The sequence below is a fragment of the Leptodactylus fuscus genome, chromosome 5, assembly GCF_031893055.1.
Source record: "Leptodactylus fuscus isolate aLepFus1 chromosome 5, aLepFus1.hap2, whole genome shotgun sequence".
Taxonomy (NCBI): Eukaryota; Metazoa; Chordata; class Amphibia; order Anura; family Leptodactylidae; genus Leptodactylus; species Leptodactylus fuscus.
The window spans coordinates 221,411,458-221,438,821 of NC_134269.1; the positions used below are offsets into that span (position 1 = coordinate 221,411,458).

The 27,364-nt window shown below is 47.3% G+C and overlaps 1 protein-coding gene across 1 annotated transcript; it reads right to left on the reverse strand.

Moving 5' to 3' along the window:
- Positions 1 to 250: 250 nt before the first annotated feature.
- On the reverse strand, positions 251 to 27,337 carry ETNK1 (ethanolamine kinase 1). Its single transcript, XM_075275494.1, has 7 exons — positions 27,054 to 27,337; positions 24,271 to 24,411; positions 23,665 to 23,807; positions 21,013 to 21,096; positions 20,775 to 20,935; positions 20,616 to 20,689; positions 251 to 1,556 (listed from the first exon to the last, which is right to left on the reverse strand). The coding sequence occupies exons 1-7, from the start codon at positions 27,257 to 27,259 to the stop codon at positions 1,484 to 1,486; spliced, it is 882 nt and encodes a 293-aa protein (XP_075131595.1). The 5' UTR covers positions 27,260 to 27,337; the 3' UTR covers positions 251 to 1,483.
- Positions 27,338 to 27,364: the final 27 nt, after the last annotated feature.

The window sequence follows — 27,364 nt, forward strand, 5'->3', positions numbered from 1 at the left end:
GGAGGTGGGAGTGGCCGTCGCCTTCCCCCGCACACTACAACATGGCGGGCTTGGTTTAATAACGGCGGCGTCTTCCTTCTTTTCTGCTGTATGGGCGTTGAGAGCGCACCGCGGCGGGGGAGGAGTCTGAGCACGGTCTTCTTCTGTCCCCTCCCACCATGGACGGATCTACAGGCAGCGATGGCGGTTTGAGGCGTGCTCACACCATGCACTTTGTTTACCCCTCCCCCACACAGACCACACCAGACACTTTAGAGTTAACAGGGCTGCTCTTTATTTCGGACCAGACAGAGGTTGTACAGAGTTCACAGTTGTGGTTGCGGCCGCCCGGCGGTGCAGGATCGGCGCCGCTGCTGTCACTTATTGCCGTGTACAATAAGTAAAGTGCCGACATCTACGCGAAACACAATGCAAATGAAGTGGAGAAAGATTTGGTTAAGAGGCGGAGTCTGTAGTGAGCGCTGATGGAGGGGGCGGAGCTTTACAGGGGGGCGGAGATACAAAGCAACAAATCTATAATTTACAAGTGTCATTTACACGGCCTGTGTATGTACAATATGCTACATGCGGCGGCCCGGACAGCAGCGCAACGGCGGGAGCCCCCCACCCGCCATAGTGTAAAGGCAACAAGACCCCCGACCACAGTAAACAGCTCGTAGGAAAGATGGGGGAGCCGGAGGACTTACAGTAACATGGCTGATGACAGGAGTCTGGGAAAGCTGGGTGCCACGTCCTCTAATCACCTGGGAAAGCTGGGTGGCGAGTGTGTGTGCAGCATTGCCAGCTCCCTCCCACGCCAGCAGGGGCGCCAGTGAGCAGCGCAGGAATTTTGGTCTAGACTTTCCACCAAATCAGCGCCGAACAACGAGACACGGCAACAACAATCAACGTTACCAGCGGCCGACGAGAAACGCGCAATTATATTACATATATACAGGTCAAGGCATAGTCGTCACCCCGCAGCGCCACCTACAGGCCGCAGTTCATAGGAGCAGAAACTCAGACCATGCGGGTACACGCGTCTCTAAAGTGCGTCAAGACAAGTCGTAATCCAGCGGCCAAGCCGCGGTGCAGGCGGCGGACCACACCAGTCATGAGGTACAGAATACTTCCAGTTACGGGATGGGAGGAGCCAACATTCACATTATACATCATGTACAGGGGCCCGGGGCCCCACACACAATCCGATGGGTGAAATGCAGGAGGAGAGACCACAGAGACGCACCACGGACAGCACCGCCAGCACCCGAGCAGAGTGGCGGAGCCAGAACCCTGCGCTGACGGCGACTGAAAAGACGCAAATCAAGTAACGCTATAAATAACGGAGCAGAGAGATTAAATTAAAAACATAAAATCAGAAGAAACGTCCCCGAAAGGCTGAAACTAAAGGCATAAAGGGGAACCCCGCAGGCCAGAGCGTCCAGCGGTGTGTGGTCCTGGCGCAGTGCTGAGTGGAGCCGAGGAGGAAGAGGAAGGTCCTCGGCTAATCCGGAAGAGTCAGCGCCATCACCTCAGACTTCATCTTAAAGTACTGGCTCAGCCGGACAATGGCATACCTGTAGGGGGCGACAGCCGAGAGTCAGACAGCGAAGGGCAGGAATAGTATACAGTCACCACTAGGAGGCTCTCACTACATACAGATTATACAGTCACCACTAGGAGGAGCCACTACATACAGATTATACAGTCACCACTAGGAGGAGCTCACTACATACAGATTATACAGTCACCACTAGGAGGAGCCACTACATACAGATTATACAGTCACCACTAGGGGGAGCCACTACATACAGATTATACAGTCACCACTAGGAGGAGCTCACTACATACAGATTATACAGTCACCACTAGGAGGAGCCACTACATACAGATTATACAGTCACCACTAGGAGGAGCTCTCTACATACAGATTATACAGTCACCACTAGGAGGAGCTCACTACATACAGTATATACAGTCACCACTAGGGGGAGATCACTACATACAGATTATACAGTCACCACTAGGAGGAGCTCACTACATACAGATTATACAGTCACCACTAGGAGGAGCTCACTACATACAGTATATACAGTCACCACTAGGAGGAGCTCACTACATACAGATTATACAGTCACCACCAGGAGGAGCTCACTACATACAGATTATACAGTCACCACTAGGAGGAGCTCACTACATACAGATTATACAGTCACCACTAGAAGGAGCTCACTACATACAGATTATACAGTCACCACTAGGGGGAGCTCAGTACATACAGATTATACAGTCACCACTAGGGGAAGATCACTACATACAGATTATACAGTCACCACTAGGGGGAGCTCACTACATACAGATTATACAGTCACCACTAGGAGGAGCTCACTACATACAGATTATACAGTCACCACTAGGAGAAGCTCACTACATACAGATTATACAGTCACCACTAGAGGGAGCTCACTACATACAGATTATACAGTCACCACTAGGGGGAGCTCACTACATACAGATTATACAGTCACCACTAGGAGGAGCTCACTACATACAGATTATACAGTCACCACTAGGAGGAGCGCAGAATATACAGATTATACAGTCACCACTAGGAGGAGCTCACTACATACAGATTATACAGTCACCACTAGGAGGAGCTCACTACATACAGATTATACAGTCACCACTAGGGGGAGCTCACTACATACAGATTATACAGTCACCACTAGGAGAAGCTCACTACATACAGATTATACAGTCACCACTAGGAGAAGCTCACTACATACAGATTATACAGTCACCACTAGGAGGAGCTCACTACATACAGATAATACAGTCACCACTAGGGGGAGCTCACTACATACAGATTATACAGTCACCACTAGTGGGAGCTCACTACATACAGATTATACAGTCACCACTAGGAGGAGCTCACTACATACAGATTATACAGTCACCACTAGGAGGAGCTCACTACATACAGATTATACAGTCACCACTAGGGGGAGCTCACTACATACAGATTATACAGTCACCACTAGGAGGAGCTCACTACATACAGATAATACAGTCACCACTAGGGGGAGCTCACTACATACAGATTATACAGTCACCACTAGTGGGAGCTCACTACATACAGATTATACAGTCACCACTAGAGGGAGCTCCCTACATACAGATTATACAGTCACCACTAGGGGAGAGCTCACTACATACAGTATATACAGTCACCACTAGGAGGAGCTCACTACATACAGATTATACAGTCACCACTAGGGGGAGCCACTACATACAGATTATACAGTCACCACTAGGGGGAGCTCACTACATACAGATTATACAGTCACCACTAGGAGGAGCCACTACATACAGATTATACAGTCACCACTAGGGGGAGCTCACTACATACAGATTATACAGTCACCACTAGGAGGAGCCACTACATACAGATTATACAGTCAGCACTAGGGGGAGCTCACTACATACAGATTATACAGTCACCACTAGGGGGAGCTCACTACATACAGATTATACAGTCACCACTAGTGGGAGCTCACTACATACAGATTATACAGTCACCACTAGTGGGAGCTCACTACATACAGATTATACAGTCACCACTAGGAGGAGCCACTACATACAGATTATACAGTCACCACTAGGAGGAGCTCACTACATACAGATTATACAGTCACCACTAGGGGGAGCTCACTACATACAGATCATACAGTCACCACTAGGAGGAGCTCACTACATACAGATTATACAGTCACCACTAGGGGGAGCTCACTACATACAGATTATACAGTCACCACTAGGAGGAGCCACTACATACAGATTATACAGTCACCACTAGGGGGAGCTCACTACATACAGATTATACAGTCACCACTAGGGGGAGCTCACTACATACAGATTATACAGTCACCACTAGGAGGAGCCACTACATACAGATTATACAGTCACCACTAGGGGGAGCTCACTACATACAGATTATACAGTCACCACTAGGGGAAGATCACTACATACAGATTATACAGTCACCACTAGGGGGAGCCACTACATACAGATTATACAGTCACCACTAGGGGAAGATCACTACATACAGATTATACAGTCACCACTAGGGGGAGCCACTACATACAGATTATACAGTCACCACTAGGGGAAGATCACTACATACAGATTATACAGTCACCACTAGGGGGAGCTCACTACATACAGATTATACAGTCACCACTAGGAGGAGCCACTACATACAGATTATACAGTCACCACTAGGGGGAGCTCACTACATACAGATTATACAGTCACCACTAGGAGGAGCCACTACATACAGATTATACAGTCACCACTAGGGGGAGCTCACTACATACAGATTATACAGTCACCACTAGGAGGAGCTCACTACATACAGATTATACAGTCACCACTAGGGGAAGATCACTACATACAGATTATACAGTCACCACTAGGGGGAGCTCACTACATACAGATTATACAGTCACCACTAGGGGGAGCCACTACATACAGATTATACAGTCACCACTAGGAGAAGCTCACTACATACAGATTATACAGTCACCACTAGGAGAAGCTCACTATACACAGATTATACAGTCACCACTAGGGGGAGCTCACTACATACAGATTATACAGTCACCACTAGGGGGAGCCACTACATACAGATTATAGTCACCACTAGGAGGCGCTCACTACATACAGATTATACAGTCACCACTACATACAGATTATACAGTCACCACTAGGGGAAGATCACTACATACAGATTATACAGTCACTACTAGGAGAAGCTCACTATATACAGATTATACAGTCACCACTAGGGGGAGCCACTACATACAGATTATACAGTCACCACTAGGGGGAGCTCACTACATACAGATAATACAGTCACCACTAGGGGGAGCTCACTACATACAGATTATACAGTCACCACTAGGGGGAGCTCACTACATACAGATTATACAGTCACCACTAGGAGAAGCTCACTACATACAGATTATACAGTCACCACTAGGAGAAGCTCACTACATACAGATTATACAGTCACCACTAGGAGAAGCTCACTACATACGGATTATACAGTCACCAGTACGGGGAGCTTACTACATACAGATTATACAGTCACCACTAGGAGGAGCTAACTACATACAGATTATACAGTCACCACTAGGGGGAGCTCTCTACATACAGATTATACAGTCACCACTAGGAGAAGCTCACTATATACAGATTATACAGTCACCACTAGGGGGAGCTCACTACATACAGATTATACAGTCACCACTAGGAGAAGCTCACTACATACGGATTATACAGTCACCACTAGGAGGAGCTCACTACATACAGATTATACAGTCACCACTAGGGGGAGCTCACTACATACAGATTATACAGTCACCACTAGGGGGAGCTCACTACGTACAGATTATACAGTCACCACTAGGAGGAGCTCACTACATACAGATTATACAGTCACCACTAGGGGGAGCCACTACATACAGATTATACAGTCACCACTAGGAGGAGCTCACTACATACAGATTATACAGTCACCACTAGGGGGAGCCACTACATACAGATTATACAGTCACCACTAGGGGGAGCTCACTACATACAGATTATACAGTCACCACTAGGAGGAGCCACTACATACAGATTATACAGTCACCACTAGGGGGAGCTCACTACATACAGATTATACAGTCACCACTAGGAGGAGCCACTACATACAGATTATACAGTCACCACTAGGGGGAGCTCACTACATACAGATTATACAGTCACCACTAGGAGGAGCCACTACATACAGATTATACAGTCACCACTAGGGGGAGCTCACTACATACAGATTATACAGTCACCACTAGGAGGAGCCACTACATACAGATTATACAGTCACCACTAGGGGGAGCTCACTACATACAGATTATACAGTCACCACTAGGGGAAGATCACTACATACAGATTATACAGTCACCACTAGGGGGAGCCACTACATACAGATTATACAGTCACCACTAGGAGGAGCTCACTACATACAGATTATACAGTCACCACTAGGGGGAGCTCTCTACATACAGATTATACAGTCACCACTAGGAGAAGCTCACTATATACAGATTATACAGTCACCACTAGGGGGAGCTCACTACATACAGATTATACAGTCACCACTAGGAGGAGCTCACTACATACGGATTATACAGTCACCACTAGGAGGAGCTCACTACATACAGATTATACAGTCACCACTAGGGGGAGCTCACTACATACAGATTATACAGTCACCACTAGGGGGAGCTCACTACGTACAGATTATACAGTCACCACTAGGAGGAGCTCACTACATACAGATTATACAGTCACCACTAGGGGGAGCCACTACATACAGATTATACAGTCACCACTAGGAGGAGCTCACTACATACAGATTATACAGTCACCACTAGGGGGAGCCACTACATACAGATTATACAGTCACCACTAGGGGGAGCTCACTACATACAGATTATACAGTCACCACTAGGAGGAGCCACTACATACAGATTATACAGTCACCACTAGGAGGAGCTCACTACATACAGATTATACAGTCACCACTAGGGGGAGCCACTACATACAGATTATACAGTCACCACTAGGAGGAGCTCACTACATACAGATTATACAGTCACCACTAGGGGGAGCCACTACATACAGATTATACAGTCACCACTAGGGGGAGCTCACTACATACAGATTATGCAGTCACCACTAGGAGGAGCCACTACATACAGATTATACAGTCACCACTAGGGGGAGCTCACTACATACAGATTATACAGTCACCACTAGGAGGAGCCACTACATACAGATTATACAGTCACCACTAGGGGGAGCTCACTACATACAGATTATACAGTCACCACTAGGAGGAGCCACTACATACAGATTATACAGTCACCACTAGGGGGAGCTCACTACATACAGATTATACAGTCACCACTAGGAGGAGCCACTACATACAGATTATACAGTCACCACTAGGGGGAGCTCACTACATACAGATTATACAGTCACCACTAGGGGGAGCTCACTACATACAGATTATACAGTCACCACTAGGGGGAGCTCACTACATACAGATTATACAGTCACCACTAGGGGGAGCCACTACATACAGATTATACAGTCACCACTAGGAGAAGCTCACTATATACAGATTATACAGTCACCACTAGGGGGAGCTCACTACATACAGATTATACAGTCACCACTAGGAGAAGCTCACTACATACGGATTATACAGTCACCACTAGGAGGAGCTCACTACATACAGATTATACAGTCACCACTAGGGGGAGCTCACTACATACAGATTATACAGTCACCACTAGGGGGAGCTCACTACATACAGATTATACAGTCACCACTAGAGGGAGCTCTCTACATACAGATTATACAGTCACCACTAGGGGAGCTCACTACATACAGATTATACAGTCACCACTAGGAGGAGCTCTCTACATACAGATTATACAGTCACCACTAGGAGGAGCTCACTACATACAGATTATACAGTCACCACTAGGAGAAGCTCACTACATACAGATTATACAGTCACCACTAGGGGGAGCTCTCTACATACAGATTATACAGTCACCACTAGGAGAAGCTCACTATATACAGATTATACAGTCACCACTAGGGGGAGCTCACTACATACAGATTATACAGTCACCACTAGGAGGAGCTCACTACATACAGATTATACAGTCACCACTAGGAGGAGCTAACTACATACAGATTATACAGTCACCACTAGGGGGAGCTCTCTACATACAGATTATACAGTCACCACTAGGAGAAGCTCACTATATACAGATTATACAGTCACCACTAGGGGGAGCTCACTACATACAGATTATACAGTCACCACTAGGAGAAGCTCACTACATACAGATTATACAGTCACCACTAGGGGGAGCTCACTACATACAGATTATACAGTCACCACTAGGGGGAGCTCACTACATACAGATTATACAGTCACCACTAGGGGGAGCTCACTACATACAGATTATACAGTCACCACTAGAGGGAGCTCTCTACATACAGATTATACAGTCACCACTAGGAGGAGCTCACTACATACAGATTATACAGTCACCACTAGGAGAAGCTCACTACATACAGATTATACAGTCACCACTAGGGGGAGCTCACTACATACAGATTATACAGTCACCACTAGGGGGAGCTCACTACATACAGATTATACAGTCACCACTAGGAGGAGCTCACTACATACAGATTATACAGTCACCACTAGGAGAAGCTCACTATATACACAGATTATACAGTCACCACTAGGGGAAGCTCACTACATACAGATTATACAGTCACCATTAGGGGGAGCTCACTACATACAGATTATACAGCCACCACTAGGAGGAGCTCACTACATACAGATTATACAGTCACCACTAGGAGGAGCTCACTACATACAGATTATACAGTCACCACTAGAGGGAGCTCACTACATACAGATTATACAGTCACCACTAGGAGAAGCTCACTACATACAGATTATACAGTCACCACTAGGGGGAGCTCACTACATACACATTATACAGTCACCACTAGGGGGAGCTCACTACATACAGATTATACAGTCACCACTAGAGGGAGCTTACTACATACAGATTATACAGTCACCACTAGGGGAGCTCACTACATACAGATTATACAGTCACCACTAGGGGGAGATCACTACATACAGATTATACAGTCACCACTAGGTGGAGCTCACTACATACAGATTATACAGTCACCACTAGAGGGAGCTCACTACATACAGATTATACAGTCACCACTAGGAGGAGCTCACTACATACGGATTATACAGTCACCACTAGGAGGAGCTCACTACATACAGATTATACAGTCACCACTAGGGGGAGCTCACTACATACAGATTATACAGTCACCACTAGGGGGAGCTCACTACGTACAGATTATACAGTCACCACTAGGAGGAGCTCACTACATACAGATTATACAGTCACCACTAGGGGGAGCCACTACATACAGATTATACAGTCACCACTAGGAGGAGCTCACTACATACAGATTATACAGTCACCACTAGGGGGAGCCACTACATACAGATTATACAGTCACCACTAGGGGGAGCTCACTACATACAGATTATACAGTCACCACTAGGAGGAGCCACTACATACAGATTATACAGTCGCCACTAGGAGGAGCTCACTACATACAGATTATACAGTCACCACTAGGGGGAGCCACTACATACAGATTATACAGTCACCACTAGGAGGAGCTCACTACATACAGATTATACAGTCACCACTAGGGGGAGCCACTACATACAGATTATACAGTCACCACTAGGGGGAGCTCACTACATACAGATTATGCAGTCACCACTAGGAGGAGCCACTACATACAGATTATACAGTCACCACTAGGGGGAGCTCACTACATACAGATTATACAGTCACCACTAGGAGGAGCCACTACATACAGATTATACAGTCACCACTAGGGGGAGCTCACTACATACAGATTATACAGTCACCACTAGGAGGAGCCACTACATACAGATTATACAGTCACCACTAGGGGGAGCTCACTACATACAGATTATACAGTCACCACTAGGAGGAGCCACTACATACAGATTATACAGTCACCACTAGGGGGAGCTCACTACATACAGATTATACAGTCACCACTAGGGGGAGCTCACTACATACAGATTATACAGTCACCACTAGGGGGAGCTCACTACATACAGATTATACAGTCACCACTAGGGGGAGCCACTACATACAGATTATACAGTCACCACTAGGAGAAGCTCACTATATACAGATTATACAGTCACCACTAGGGGGAGCTCACTACATACAGATTATACAGTCACCACTAGGAGAAGCTCACTACATACGGATTATACAGTCACCACTAGGAGGAGCTCACTACATACAGATTATACAGTCACCACTAGGGGGAGCTCACTACATACAGATTATACAGTCACCACTAGGGGGAGCTCACTACATACAGATTATACAGTCACCACTAGGGGGAGCTCTCTACATACAGATTATACAGTCACCACTAGGAGAAGCTCACTATATACAGATTATACAGTCACCACTAGGGGGAGCTCACTACATACAGATTATACAGTCACCACTAGGAGGAGCTCACTACATACAGATTATACAGTCACCACTAGAAGGAGCTCACTACATACAGATTATACAGTCACCACTAGGGGGAGCTCAGTACATACAGATTATACAGTCACCACTAGGGGAAGATCGCTACATACAGATTATACAGTCACCACTAGGGGGAGCTCACTACATACAGATTATACAGTCACCACTAGGAGGAGCTCACTACATACAGATTATACAGTCACCACTAGGAGAAGCTCACTACATACAGATTATACAGTCACCACTAGAGGGAGCTCACTACATACAGATTATACAGTCACCACTAGGAGAAGCTCACTACATACAGATTATACAGTCACCACTAGGAGAAGCTCACTACATACAGATTATACAGTCACCACTAGGAGGAGCTCACTACATACAGATAATACAGTCACCACTAGGGGGAGCTCACTACATACAGATTATACAGTCACCACTAGTGGGAGCTCACTACATACAGATTATACAGTCACCACTAGGAGGAGCTCACTACATACAGATTATACAGTCACCACTAGGAGGAGCTCACTACATACAGATTATACAGTCACCACTAGGGGGAGCTCACTACATACAGATTATACAGTCACCACTAGGAGGAGCTCACTACATACAGATAATACAGTCACCACTAGGGGGAGCTCACTACATACAGATTATACAGTCACCACTAGTGGGAGCTCACTACATACAGATTATACAGTCACCACTAGAGGGAGCTCCCTACATACAGATTATACAGTCACCACTAGGGGAGAGCTCACTACATACAGTATATACAGTCACCACTAGGAGGAGCTCACTACATACAGATTATACAGTCACCACTAGGGGGAGCCACTACATACAGATTATACAGTCACCACTAGGGGGAGCTCACTACATACAGATTATACAGTCACCACTAGGAGGAGCCACTACATACAGATTATACAGTCACCACTAGGGGGAGCTCACTACATACAGATTATACAGTCACCACTAGGAGGAGCCACTACATACAGATTATACAGTCAGCACTAGGGGGAGCTCACTACATACAGATTATACAGTCACCACTAGGGGGAGCTCACTACATACAGATTATACAGTCACCACTAGTGGGAGCTCACTACATACAGATTATACAGTCACCACTAGTGGGAGCTCACTACATACAGATTATACAGTCACCACTAGGAGGAGCCACTACATACAGATTATACAGTCACCACTAGGAGGAGCTCACTACATACAGATTATACAGTCACCACTAGGGGGAGCTCACTACATACAGATCATACAGTCACCACTAGGAGGAGCTCACTACATACAGATTATACAGTCACCACTAGGGGGAGCTCACTACATACAGATTATACAGTCACCACTAGGAGGAGCCACTACATACAGATTATACAGTCACCACTAGGGGGAGCTCACTACATACAGATTATACAGTCACCACTAGGAGGAGCCACTACATACAGATTATACAGTCACCACTAGGGGGAGCTCACTACATACAGATTATACAGTCACCACTAGGGGAAGATCACTACATACAGATTATACAGTCACCACTAGGGGGAGCCACTACATACAGATTATACAGTCACCACTAGGGGAAGATCACTACATACAGATTATACAGTCACCACTAGGGGGAGCCACTACATACAGATTATACAGTCACCACTAGGGGAAGATCACTACATACAGATTATACAGTCACCACTAGGGGGAGCTCACTACATACAGATTATACAGTCACCACTAGGAGGAGCCACTACATACAGATTATACAGTCACCACTAGGGGGAGCTCACTACATACAGATTATACAGTCACCACTAGGAGGAGCCACTACATACAGATTATACAGTCACCACTAGGGGGAGCTCACTACATACAGATTATACAGTCACCACTAGGAGGAGCTCACTACATACAGATTATACAGTCACCACTAGGGGAAGATCACTACATACAGATTATACAGTCACCACTAGGGGGAGCTCACTACATACAGATTATACAGTCACCACTAGGGGGAGCCACTACATACAGATTATACAGTCACCACTAGGAGAAGCTCACTACATACAGATTATACAGTCACCACTAGGAGAAGCTCACTATACACAGATTATACAGTCACCACTAGGGGGAGCTCACTACATACAGATTATACAGTCACCACTAGGGGGAGCCACTACATACAGATTATAGTCACCACTAGGAGGCGCTCACTACATACAGATTATACAGTCACCACTAGGGGAAGATCACTACATACAGATTATACAGTCACCACTACATACAGATTATACAGTCACCACTAGGGGAAGATCACTACATACAGATTATACAGTCACTACTAGGAGAAGCTCACTATATACAGATTATACAGTCACCACTAGGGGGAGCCACTACATACAGATTATACAGTCACCACTAGGGGGAGCTCACTACATACAGATAATACAGTCACCACTAGGGGGAGCTCACTACATACAGATTATACAGTCACCACTAGGGGGAGCTCACTACATACAGATTATACAGTCACCACTAGGAGAAGCTCACTACATACAGATTATACAGTCACCACTAGGAGAAGCTCACTACATACAGATTATACAGTCACCACTAGGAGAAGCTCACTACATACGGATTATACAGTCACCACTACGGGGAGCTTACTACATACAGATTATACAGTCACCACTAGGAGGAGCTAACTACATACAGATTATACAGTCACCACTAGGGGGAGCTCTCTACATACAGATTATACAGTCACCACTAGGAGAAGCTCACTATATACAGATTATACAGTCACCACTAGGGGGAGCTCACTACATACAGATTATACAGTCACCACTAGGAGAAGCTCACTACATACGGATTATACAGTCACCACTAGGAGGAGCTCACTACATACAGATTATACAGTCACCACTAGGGGGAGCTCACTACATACAGATTATACAGTCACCACTAGGGGGAGCTCACTACGTACAGATTATACAGTCACCACTAGGAGGAGCTCACTACATACAGATTATACAGTCACCACTAGGGGGAGCCACTACATACAGATTATACAGTCACCACTAGGAGGAGCTCACTACATACAGATTATACAGTCACCACTAGGGGGAGCCACTACATACAGATTATACAGTCACCACTAGGGGGAGCTCACTACATACAGATTATACAGTCACCACTAGGAGGAGCCACTACATACAGATTATACAGTCACCACTAGGGGGAGCTCACTACATACAGATTATACAGTCACCACTAGGAGGAGCCACTACATACAGATTATACAGTCACCACTAGGGGGAGCTCACTACATACAGATTATACAGTCACCACTAGGAGGAGCCACTACATACAGATTATACAGTCACCACTAGGGGGAGCTCACTACATACAGATTATACAGTCACCACTAGGAGGAGCCACTACATACAGATTATACAGTCACCACTAGGGGGAGCTCACTACATACAGATTATACAGTCACCACTAGGGGAAGATCACTACATACAGATTATACAGTCACCACTAGGGGGAGCCACTACATACAGATTATACAGTCACCACTAGGAGGAGCTCACTACATACAGATTATACAGTCACCACTAGGGGGAGCTCTCTACATACAGATTATACAGTCACCACTAGGAGAAGCTCACTATATACAGATTATACAGTCACCACTAGGGGGAGCTCACTACATACAGATTATACAGTCACCACTAGGAGGAGCTCACTACATACGGATTATACAGTCACCACTAGGAGGAGCTCACTACATACAGATTATACAGTCACCACTAGGGGGAGCTCACTACATACAGATTATACAGTCACCACTAGGGGGAGCTTACTACGTACAGATTATACAGTCACCACTAGGAGGAGCTCACTACATACAGATTATACAGTCACCACTAGGGGGAGCCACTACATACAGATTATACAGTCACCACTAGGAGGAGCTCACTACATACAGATTATACAGTCACCACTAGGGGGAGCCACTACATACAGATTATACAGTCACCACTAGGGGGAGCTCACTACATACAGATTATACAGTCACCACTAGGAGGAGCCACTACATACAGATTATACAGTCACCACTAGGAGGAGCTCACTACATACAGATTATACAGTCACCACTAGGGGGAGCCACTACATACAGATTATACAGTCACCACTAGGAGGAGCTCACTACATACAGATTATACAGTCACCACTAGGGGGAGCCACTACATACAGATTATACAGTCACCACTAGGGGGAGCTCACTACATACAGATTATGCAGTCACCACTAGGAGGAGCCACTACATACAGATTATACAGTCACCACTAGGGGGAGCTCACTACATACAGATTATACAGTCACCACTAGGAGGAGCCACTACATACAGATTATACAGTCACCACTAGGGGGAGCTCACTACATACAGATTATACAGTCACCACTAGGAGGAGCCACTACATACAGATTATACAGTCACCACTAGGGGGAGCTCACTACATACAGATTATACAGTCACCACTAGGAGGAGCCACTACATACAGATTATACAGTCACCACTAGGGGGAGCTCACTACATACAGATTATACAGTCACCACTAGGGGGAGCTCACTACATACAGATTATACAGTCACCACTAGGGGGAGCTCACTACATACAGATTATACAGTCACCACTAGGGGGAGCCACTACATACAGATTATACAGTCACCACTAGGAGAAGCTCACTATATACAGATTATACAGTCACCACTAGGGGGAGCTCACTACATACAGATTATACAGTCACCACTAGGAGAAGCTCACTACATACGGATTATACAGTCACCACTAGGAGGAGCTCACTACATACAGATTATACAGTCACCACTAGGGGGAGCTCACTACATACAGATTATACAGTCACCACTAGGGGGAGCTCACTACATACAGATTATACAGTCACCACTAGAGGGAGCTCTCTACATACAGATTATACAGTCACCACTAGGAGGAGCTCACTACATACAGATTATACAGTCACCACTAGGAGAAGCTCACTACATACAGATTATACAGTCACCACTAGGGGGAGCTCTCTACATACAGATTATACAGTCACCACTAGGAGAAGCTCACTATATACAGATTATACAGTCACCACTAGGGGGAGCTCACTACATACAGATTATACAGTCACCACTAGGAGGAGCTCACTACATACAGATTATACAGTCACCACTAGGAGGAGCTAACTACATACAGATTATACAGTCACCACTAGGGGGAGCTCTCTACATACAGATTATACAGTCACCACTAGGAGAAGCTCACTATATACAGATTATACAGTCACCACTAGGGGGAGCTCACTACATACAGATTATACAGTCACCACTAGGAGAAGCTCACTACATACAGATTATACAGTCACCACTAGGGGGAGCTCACTACATACAGATTATACAGTCACCACTAGGGGGAGCTCACTACATACAGATTATACAGTCACCACTAGGGGGAGCTCACTACATACAGATTATACAGTCACCACTAGAGGGAGCTCTCTACATACAGATTATACAGTCACCACTAGGAGGAGCTCACTACATACAGATTATACAGTCACCACTAGGAGAAGCTCACTACATACAGATTATACAGTCACCACTAGGGGGAGCTCACTACATACAGATTATACAGTCACCACTAGGGGGAGCTCACTACATACAGATTATACAGTCACCACTAGGAGGAGCTCACTACATACAGATTATACAGTCACCACTAGGAGAAGCTCACTATATACACAGATTATACAGTCACCACTAGGGGAAGCTCACTACATACAGATTATACAGTCACCATTAGGGGGAGCTCACTACATACAGATTATACAGCCACCACTAGGAGGAGCTCACTACATACAGATTATACAGTCACCACTAGGAGGAGCTCACTACATACAGATTATACAGTCACCACTAGAGGGAGCTCACTACATACAGATTATACAGTCACCACTAGGAGAAGCTCACTACATACAGATTATACAGTCACCACTAGGGGGAGCTCACTACATACAGATTATACAGTCACCACTAGGGGGAGCTCACTACATACAGATTATACAGTCACCACTAGAGGGAGCTTACTACATACAGATTATACAGTCACCACTAGGGGAGCTCACTACATACAGATTATACAGTCACCACTAGGGGGAGATCACTACATACAGATTATACAGTCACCACTAGGTGGAGCTCACTACATACAGATTATACAGTCACCACTAGAGGGAGCTCACTACATACAGATTATACAGTCACCACTAGGAGGAGCTCACTACATACGGATTATACAGTCACCACTAGGAGGAGCTCACTACATACAGATTATACAGTCACCACTAGGGGGAGCTCACTACATACAGATTATACAGTCACCACTAGGGGGAGCTCACTACGTACAGATTATACAGTCACCACTAGGAGGAGCTCACTACATACAGATTATACAGTCACCACTAGGGGGAGCCACTACATACAGATTATACAGTCACCACTAGGAGGAGCTCACTACATACAGATTATACAGTCACCACTAGGGGGAGCCACTACATACAGATTATACAGTCACCACTAGGGGGAGCTCACTACATACAGATTATACAGTCACCACTAGGAGGAGCCACTACATACAGATTATACAGTCACCACTAGGAGGAGCTCACTACATACAGATTATACAGTCACCACTAGGGGGAGCCACTACATACAGATTATACAGTCACCACTAGGAGGAGCTCACTACATACAGATTATACAGTCACCACTAGGGGGAGCCACTACATACAGATTATACAGTCACCACTAGGGGGAGCTCACTACATACAGATTATGCAGTCACCACTAGGAGGAGCCACTACATACAGATTATACAGTCACCACTAGGGGGAGCTCACTACATACAGATTATACAGTCACCACTAGGAGGAGCCACTACATACAGATTATACAGTCACCACTAGGGGGAGCTCACTACATACAGATTATACAGTCACCACTAGGAGGAGCCACTACATACAGATTATACAGTCACCACTAGGGGGAGCTCACTACATACAGATTATACAGTCACCACTAGGAGGAGCCACTACATACAGATTATACAGTCACCACTAGGGGGAGCTCACTACATACAGATTATACAGTCACCACTAGGGGGAGCTCACTACATACAGATTATACAGTCACCACTAGGGGGAGCTCACTACATACAGATTATACAGTCACCACTAGGGGGAGCCACTACATACAGATTATACAGTCACCACTAGGAGAAGCTCACTATATACAGATTATACAGTCACCACTAGGGGGAGCTCACTACATACAGATTATACAGTCACCACTAGGAGAAGCTCACTACATACGGATTATACAGTCACCACTAGGAGGAGCTCACTACATACAGATTATACAGTCACCACTAGGGGGAGCTCACTACATACAGATTATACAGTCACCACTAGGGGGAGCTCACTACATACAGATTATACAGTCACCACTAGGGGGAGCTCTCTACATACAGATTATACAGTCACCACTAGGAGAAGCTCACTATATACAGATTATACAGTCACCACTAGGGGGAGCTCACTACATACAGATTATACAGTCACCACTAGGAGGAGCTCACTACATACAGATTATACAGTCACCACTAGGAGGAGCTAACTACATACAGATTATACAGTCACCACTAGGGGGAGCTCTCTACATACAGATTATACAGTCACCACTAGGAGAAGCTCACTATATACAGATTATACAGTCACCACTAGGGGGAGCTCACTACATACAGATTATACAGTCACCACTAGGAGAAGCTCACTACATACAGATTATACAGTCACCACTAGGGGGAGCTCACTACATACAGATTATACAGTCACCACTAGGGGGAGCTCACTACATACAGATTATACAGTCACCACTAGGGGGAGCTCACTACATACAGATTATACAGTCACCACTAGAGGGAGCTCTCTACATACAGATTATACAGTCACCACTAGGAGGAGCTCACTACATACAGATTATACAGTCACCACTAGGAGAAGCTCACTACATACAGATTATACAGTCACCACTAGGGGGAGCTCACTACATACAGATTATACAGTCACCACTAGGGGGAGCTCACTACATACAGATTATACAGTCACCACTAGGAGGAGCTCACTACATACAGATTATACAGTCACCACTAGGAGAAGCTCACTATATACACAGATTATACAGTCACCACTAGGGGAAGCTCACTACATACAGATTATACAGTCACCATTAGGGGGAGCTCACTACATACAGATTATACAGCCACCACTAGGAGGAGCTCACTACATACAGATTATACAGTCACCACTAGGAGGAGCTCACTACATACAGATTATACAGTCACCACTAGAGGGAGCTCACTACATACAGATTATACAGTCACCACTAGGGGGAGCTCACTACATACAGATTATACAGTCACCACTAGAGGGAGCTTACTACATACAGATTATACAGTCACCACTAGGGGAGCTCACTACATACAGATTATACAGTCACCACTAGGGGGAGATCACTACATACAGATTATACAGTCACCACTAGGTGGAGCTCACTACATACAGATTATACAGTCACCACTAGAGGGAGCTCACTACATACAGATTATACAGTCACCACTAGGAGGAGCGCAGAATATACAGATTATACAGTCACCGCTAGGGGGAGCTCACTACATACAGATTATACAGTCGCCACTAGGGGGAGCTCACTACATACAGATTATACAGTCACCACTAGAGGGAGCTCACTACATACAGATTATACAGTCACCACTAGGGGGAGCTCACTACAGATTATACAGTCACCACTAGGGGGAGCTCACTACATACAGATTATACAGTCACCACTAGGGGAAGATCACTACATACAGATTATACAGTCACCACTAGGAGGAGCTCACTACATACAGATTATACAGTCACCACTAGGAGGAGCTCACTACATACAGATTATACAGTCACCACTAGGGGGAGCTCACTACATACAGATTATACAGTCACCACTAGGAGGAGCTCACTACATACAGATTATACAGTCACCACTAGGAGGAGCTCACTACATACAGATTATACAGTCACCACTAGGAGGAGCTCACTACATACAGATTATACAGTCACCACTAGGGGGAGCCACTACATACAGATTATACAGTCACCACTAGGAGGAGCTCACTACATACAGATTATACAGTCACCACTAGGAGGAGCTCACTACATACAGATTATACAGTCACCACTAGGGGGAGCTCACTACATACAGATTATACAGCCACCACTAGGAGGAGCTCACTACATACAGATTATACAGTCACCACTAGGAGGAGCTCACTACATACAGATTATACAGTCACCACTAGGAGGAGCTCACTACATACAGATTATACAGTCACCACTAGGGGGAGCCACTACATACAGATTATACAGTCACCACTAGGAGGAGCTCACTACATACAGATTATACAGTCACCACTAGGAGGAGCTCACTACATACAGATTATACAGCCACCACTAGGGGGGAGCTCACTACATACAGATTATACAGTCACCACTAGGAGGCGCTCACTACATACAGATTATACAGTCACCACTAGGGGGAGCTCACTACATACAGATTATACAGTCACCACTAGGGGGAGCCACTACATACAGATTATACAGTCACCACTAGGGGGAGCTCACTACATACAGATTATACAGTCACCACTAGGGGGAGCTCACTATATACAGATTATACAGTCACCACTAGGAGGAGCTCACTACATACAGATTATACAGTCACCACTAGGGGGAGCTCACTACATACAGATTATACAGTCACCACTAGGAGGAGCTCACTACATACAGATTATACAGTCACCACTAGAGGGAGCTCACTACATACAGATTATACAGTCACCACTAGGAGGAGCTCACTACATACAGATTATACAGTCACCACTAGGGGGAGCTCACTACATACAGATTATACAGTCACCACTAGGGGGAGCTCACTACATACAGATTATACAGTCACCACTAGGAGGAGCTCACTACATACAGATTATACAGTCACCACTAGGAGGAGCTCACTACATACAGATTATACAGTCACCACTAGGAGGAGCTCAGTACATACAGATTATACAGTCACCACTAGGAGGAGCTCACTACATACAGTATATACAGTCACCTCTAGGGGGAGCTCACTACATACAGATTAGCACCAGACAATACTCACCCCAAGAAGTCAAAGTCAATTTTGGAATATTTCGCTTGTATCAATGCCCAGAGTCCCCAGAAGAAGTGAGAAGCCTGTGAAGGACAGAGACAAGGTGAGACCAGATGGGCAGGGGTACATGGAGACCCCCAGATATATGCGGTAGTGGCTGACACTTACCAGAGCGAACTGATTGACCTGCACATAAAGGCGCTCGACCTCGCTGTCTAACACGTTGGCGCTGATGCCCTTAAACTCCTTGTAGGCCTCTAGATAGGCTCGTAACCAGTGGAGCTGCAGCGCCCTCTCTGGATAGAGGCTGTAATCCACCTCGTTCACCCCTAGAGAGGAGACAGACCTGTCAGCAGCCGCTCCCCATAATCCTATGCAACGCGGGAGGAAGTGAAGTGCGACATACCTGCAAACTCATTGAAGTGGTTCCCGATGTCGTACGCCTGGTAGTTGTATCCGGAATATTCATAGTCAATGAACTGGACGTCATCTAGAGGTAAGAGGAGGGGTCAGCAGTGTGGGGGAGGGGACACAAACACAGAACACGCACCCCATGTAACCTCGGCATCGGTGGGGCCTGGCGCTGTGAACATTACAGGACTGTGATGGCAGATGGAGCAGAGCTGGGGCAGCGCACTGCATCACCCACATAAACAGGCACATGTGTGCAGTTGTCGTGATGTCCACTAGAGGTCACCATAACATCCTACGAACCAAGTAGTCTCGCTTTGTGACCTGCTGTGGAACTAAACACTCACCAGTGCACAGCAGCAAACGGGGACGGGGAGAGAGACTGCAGCACTCCAGAGAGCGGCCCCTCCCCCTAAGTAATAGCGCTTTCTTAAGTCACTGATTGTTGGATTGCCAAGTCCCTGCAGCTCTCACACGCTCCACTAGATGTCAGTACTGCAGGTAGGCCCCTTATAGAGGATGCCCCTCATGGGCAGGGGCCCCAGCTCTACACAGTAATGAGGCCCAGGGTCATGTGACATTCACAGTCCGGCCCCAGCTCGCCAATGCCCCCGATTTCCCGTTTCCCAGACATAGGGTGAGGTAAGTCTACGTTCCGCCCTCATCTTACAGTAAGTTACATTAGAAGTTACGTACAGTTACATAAAACATACAGGAAAGATCTAGAAGAGACTGAGGAGGCCGTTACCGGGAGGCGTTCACTCCTATGTGGGAGGAGCAAGTGAACATGTGATCGACAAACCGCCAGTCAGTGCGTATAAGAAGCACGGAGCGCGCCGCCGCAGGGCAGCACCAAACCTAATCTGCGGCAGATGAAGAGAATTTGGCACTCACATTTCACAACACAAAACTTTATTGGTTAAAAAAAAATCTGAACGTGAAAAAACCCTTCAGCCAAAAGTTTTAAAGTGGAATTCCCCAAACCGGGACTGAACGCCCCGAAATATCACAGGGCGGGGGGCAAGAGATGCCCCAGCTACATCAGGTCTTATACTCCAGTCACAGCCAGAGCAGCACTCAGAAATCTGCTACATAACACTCTAGTCACATCCAAATCAGCAAGTGATATACACCAGCCAGAGCAGCGCTCATAGTTCTGCCGCTACATCAGGTCTTCTATTCCAGACACATGTAAAGCAGAAGAAGGCAACACTCTAGTCACAGTCAAAGCAGCACTCATACCTGTTTTAGCAGGTCATCTACTCCAGAGCAGCGCACAGCATTCTGTACCATCATCTATTATACTCTAGTCACCTCCAGAGCAGCGCACAGCATTCTGTACCATCATCTATTATACTCTAGTCACCTCCAGAGCAGCGCACAGCATTCTGTACCATCATCTATTATACTCTAGTCACCTCCAGAGCAGCGCACAGCATTCTGTACCATCATCTATTATACTCTAGTCACCTCCAGAGCAGCGCACAGCATTCTGTACCATCATCTATTATACTCTAGTCACCTCCAGAGCAGCGCACAGCATTCTGTACCATCATCTATTATACTCTAGTCACCTCCAGAGCAGCGCACAGCATTCTGTACCATCATCTATTATACTCTAGTCACCTCCAGAGCAGCGCACAGCATTCTGTACCATCATCTATTATACTCTAGTCACCTCCAGAGCAGCGCACAGCATTCTGTACCATCATCTATTATACTCTAGTCACCTCCAGAGCAGCGCACAGCATTCTGTACCATCATCTATTATACTCTAGTCACCTCCAGAGCAGCGCACAGCATTCTGTACCACCATCTATTATTCTCTAGTCACCTCCAGAGCAGCGCACAGCATTCTGTACCACCATCTATTATTCTCTAGTCACCTCCAGAGCAGCGCACAGCATTCTGTACCATCATCTATTATTCTCTAGTCACCTCCAGAGCAGCATTGCAGTTGTCGGACTGCAGCGTCTCAGCATTAACCCCTCGGCGTCACACTTTGAGATTCCACTTTAAGACTTTGGCGCTCTTCACTGACCGCGGCCGTATAGAGAGACCGCAGCACAAATACCATAAACAGTACAGACATTATCCAATCACAGGCCATCGCTTCTAGCGCCATCTTAGCCCCTCCCCCACAGTGTAGGGAGCAGCGGCGCCTCCAGGTCTCTGCTCTACTCCCTACACAGGTGGTCAGTCACAGCCCGGAGAGGACAGAAGGGCCACACCAGGTCTGACAGGTAGGGGGCGCCTTTAACTTACAGTGAACATGCACATTTTCCAGAACCATGGGGGGTGGCGGCTGTGCCGATTGACGCGCCATCCGTTACAGTGCGGCCCTTCCTTAGAACTATGTGCATGGTCACTTGTGTCCTTCCTGCCGGTCACCGCATGTACAGGGGACCGGAGCCGAGGTCGGAGGCACCGCCGCTGCTTGCTGTCACCGACACAACAGTTAACCCTTCCTTTACACTGGACCAGTTAGTGACAATCAAGGAGGGGGCGGTTAGTTCAGGGACAGAGTCAGCGGGGGGGGGGGGCATCTATCTCCGCAGTCGCCGCGCCCACACGGAAATGATTCCCTACTTACCAAAGGAAAGCCAAAGCGGCAAGCCGAGGAGTGGCGGGGGCGCCGGGCACTTACCTCTCTTCTCATTGTAGATGATGTTCTTACACAGCAGGTCGTTGTGACACAGGACCACCGGCGAGCCCAGACTGGACAGCGTCGCCTCCATCCACGCCATCTCCTGCTCCAGGACTGAGCGACTGGGGACGTCACGGACAAACCTGGGAGGAGACAACGACGACAAGAAGAAGCGGGCTCAGGAGTCTGACATGTAACCAAGGAAGGAGAGAGCCAGCAATGGCCGAGGAGAATCTACACCACAGCGGAGGAGGAAAGAGCACGCGCCGCGCAGACTCCTCACGCTGGGGTCACACCTGCGTTCGGGTCTCCGTATTCTGCATGCAGAAGTCAGAGCAGGTCCGGCCGTGAGCGGTGGGGAGCGTTTTATGCTCTCCGCCACAAAACCGTTTTCTTTAAATCGGACACAGAGCGCTGCATGTCCGACTGTGTCCAGTTTAAAAAACCCGGTTTCGCGGCGGAGAGCATAAAACGCTCACGGCCGGACAGCGTTCAAACCCATTCAAATGAAAGAGTCCTGCAGGTTTCCGTCTCCCGCCTCTGTTTTGTGCAGGAAACGGAAACCTGCGGAACGGAGAGCGGGCGCAGATGTGAACGAGCCCTCACCTGTCATGGATGACCTTCTCTGGGAAGTCTGTGGGAACCAGGGAGAAGTACGCCCTCATCTTCAGCCACAGGTTAGATTTGGGGATCCAGCCATTGTGCGCGTGGATGGCGTGGATCTTAGCGAGCTGACGGGCTATGAGCCTGCGGGGAAAGAAAGGGAAGATACAATGTAACTGCCTGGATACAACAGGATAGCCTGGATACAATGTAACTGCCCAGATACTACACAACAGGACAGCCTGGATACAACAGGATAGCCTGGATACAATGTAACTGCCCAGATACTACACGACAGGACAGCCTGGATACAATGTAACTGCCCGGATACAGCACTACAGGACAGCCTGGCTACAATGTAACTGCCCGGATACAATGTAACTGCCCAGATACAACACGACAGGACAGCCTGGCTACAATGTAACTGCCCGGATACAATGTAACTGCCCAGATACAACACGACAGGACAGCCTGGATACAATGTAACAGCCTCGATACAATGTAACTGCCCGGATACAACACGACAGGACAGCCTGGCTACAATGTAACTGCCCGGATACAACACAACAGGACAGCCTGGATACAATGTAACTGCCTGGATACAACACTACAGGACAGCCTGGATACAATACTATACGACAGCCTGGATACAATGTAACTGCCTGGATACAACACGACAGGACAGCCTAGACACAATGTAACTGCCTGGATACAATACGACAGGACAGCCTGGATACAATGTAACAGCCTGGATACAATGTAACTGCCCAGATACTACACAACAGGACAGCCTGGATACAACACAACAGGACAGTCCAGATACAATGTAACTGCCTGGATACAACATGACAGGACAGCCTGGCTACAATGTAACTGCCCGGATACAACACAACAGGACAGCCTGGATACAATGTAAGCCTGGATACAATGTAACTGCCCGGATACAACACTACAGGACAGCCTGGCTACAATGTAACTGCCCGGATACAACACAACAGGACAGCCTGAATACAATGTAACTGTCTGGATACAATGCGACAGGGTAGCCTAGACACAATGTAACTGCCTGGATACAGTAAGACAGGACAGCCTGAATACAATGTAACTGTCTGGATACAATACTATACGACAGGACAGTCCGGATACAATGTAACTGCCCGGATACAACACGACAGGACAGCCTGGATACAACACAACAGGACAGCCTGAATACAATGTAACTGTCTGGATACAATACTATACGACAGCCTGAATACAATGTAACTGTCTGGATACAATACTATACGACAGCCTGGATACAATGTAACTGCCCGCATACAACACGACAGGACAGCCTAGACACAATGTAACTGCCTGGATACAGTAAGACAGGACAGCCTGAATACAATGTAATTGTCTGGATACAATACTATACGACAGGACAGTCCGGATACAATGTAACTGCCTGGATACAATACGACAGGACAGCCTAGATACAGTGTCACTGCCTGGATACAATGTCACCGCCTCCTTCTCACACTCCAAGGACACATTCCTAGACATACCGCAGCGTATCACATACAATTCCTGAAAGTGCCGGCACCCCGCAGACCGGGCCTGAGCGGATTACCAGGGCCGATCATGAGCGGATTCCATTAGTAGCCCTCCCTGACAGGCAGCGCCACACGCAGGCAAAGCCTCTTACACCTAATAGTCCTGCGTAAGCAGAGGATGAATTACCTGCAAGATTTACCACTGTCACCTTCAGGAAGGAGAAGGAAGTAACAACCGGACAGACAGGGGGCGCTCAGACACTGCGCGACTAACCCCTCAGCAGCCCTGACTATATCCACCAGTGACCCCGCAGCAGCCCTGACTATATCCACCAGTGACCCCGCAGCAGCCCTGACTATATCCACCAGTGACCCCGCAGCAGCCCTGACTATATCCACCAGTGACCCCGCAGCAGCCCTGACTATATCCACCAGTGACCCCGCAGCAGCCCTGACTATATCCACCAGTGACCCCGCAGCAGCCCTGACTATATCCACCAGTGACCCCTCAGCAGCCCTGACTATATCCACCAGTGACCCCGCAGCAGCCCTGACTATATCCACCAGTGACCCCGCAGCAGCCCTGACTATATCCACCAGTGACCCCGCAGCAGTCCTGACTATATCCCCCAGTGACCCCGCAGCAGCCCTGACTATATCCACCAGTGACCCCGCAGCAGTCCTGACTATATCCCCCAGTGACCCCGCAGCAGCCCTGACTATATCCACCAGTGACCCCGCAGCAGTCCTGACTATATCCCCCAGTGACCCCGCAGCAGCCCTGACTATATCCACCAGTGACCCCGCAGCAGCCCTGACTATATCCACCAGTGACCCCGCAGCAGTCCTGACTATATCCACCAGTGACCCCGCAGCAGTCCTGACTATATCCCCCAGTGACCCCGCAGCAGTCCTGACTATATCCACCAGTGACCCCGCAGCAGCCCTGACTATATCCCCCAGTGACCCCGCAGCAGCCCTGACTATATCCCCCAGTGACCCCGCAGCAGCCCTGACTATATCCACCAGTGACCCCGCAGCAGCCCTGACTATATCCACCAGTGACCCCGCAGCAGCCCTGACTATATCCCCCAGTGACCCCGCAGCAGCCCTGACTATATCCACCAGTGACCCCGCAGCAGCCCTGACTATATCCACCAGTGACCCCGCAGCAGCCCTGACTATATCCCCCAGTGACCCCGCAGCAGCCCTGACTATATCCCCCAGTGACCCCGCAGCAGCCCTCTCCCATACCGGGATATTTTGGGATTGCAGACGTGCTCTGGATCCAGCGCCGCTCCCTGCATGAACTCGTAGCACAGGCCGTTATTGAAGGTGCAGTACAGTTTGGGGGCGCAGCCGTGTGACTGCAGAACCCGGAAACTCTTCACTTCCTCGTCGCGGTCCACAAGCAGCTCTGTCTTATTCCCGTAGATTCGCACCAGGACGACGTCCTCCATCGCGTCTCCCACATAACAGCCAATCAGCTTATTGGTGATCCCATCTGTAAAAACCTGAACGAGAAAGCAAAGCTTAAAGCGACAGAACCCAAAAATACAGACCAC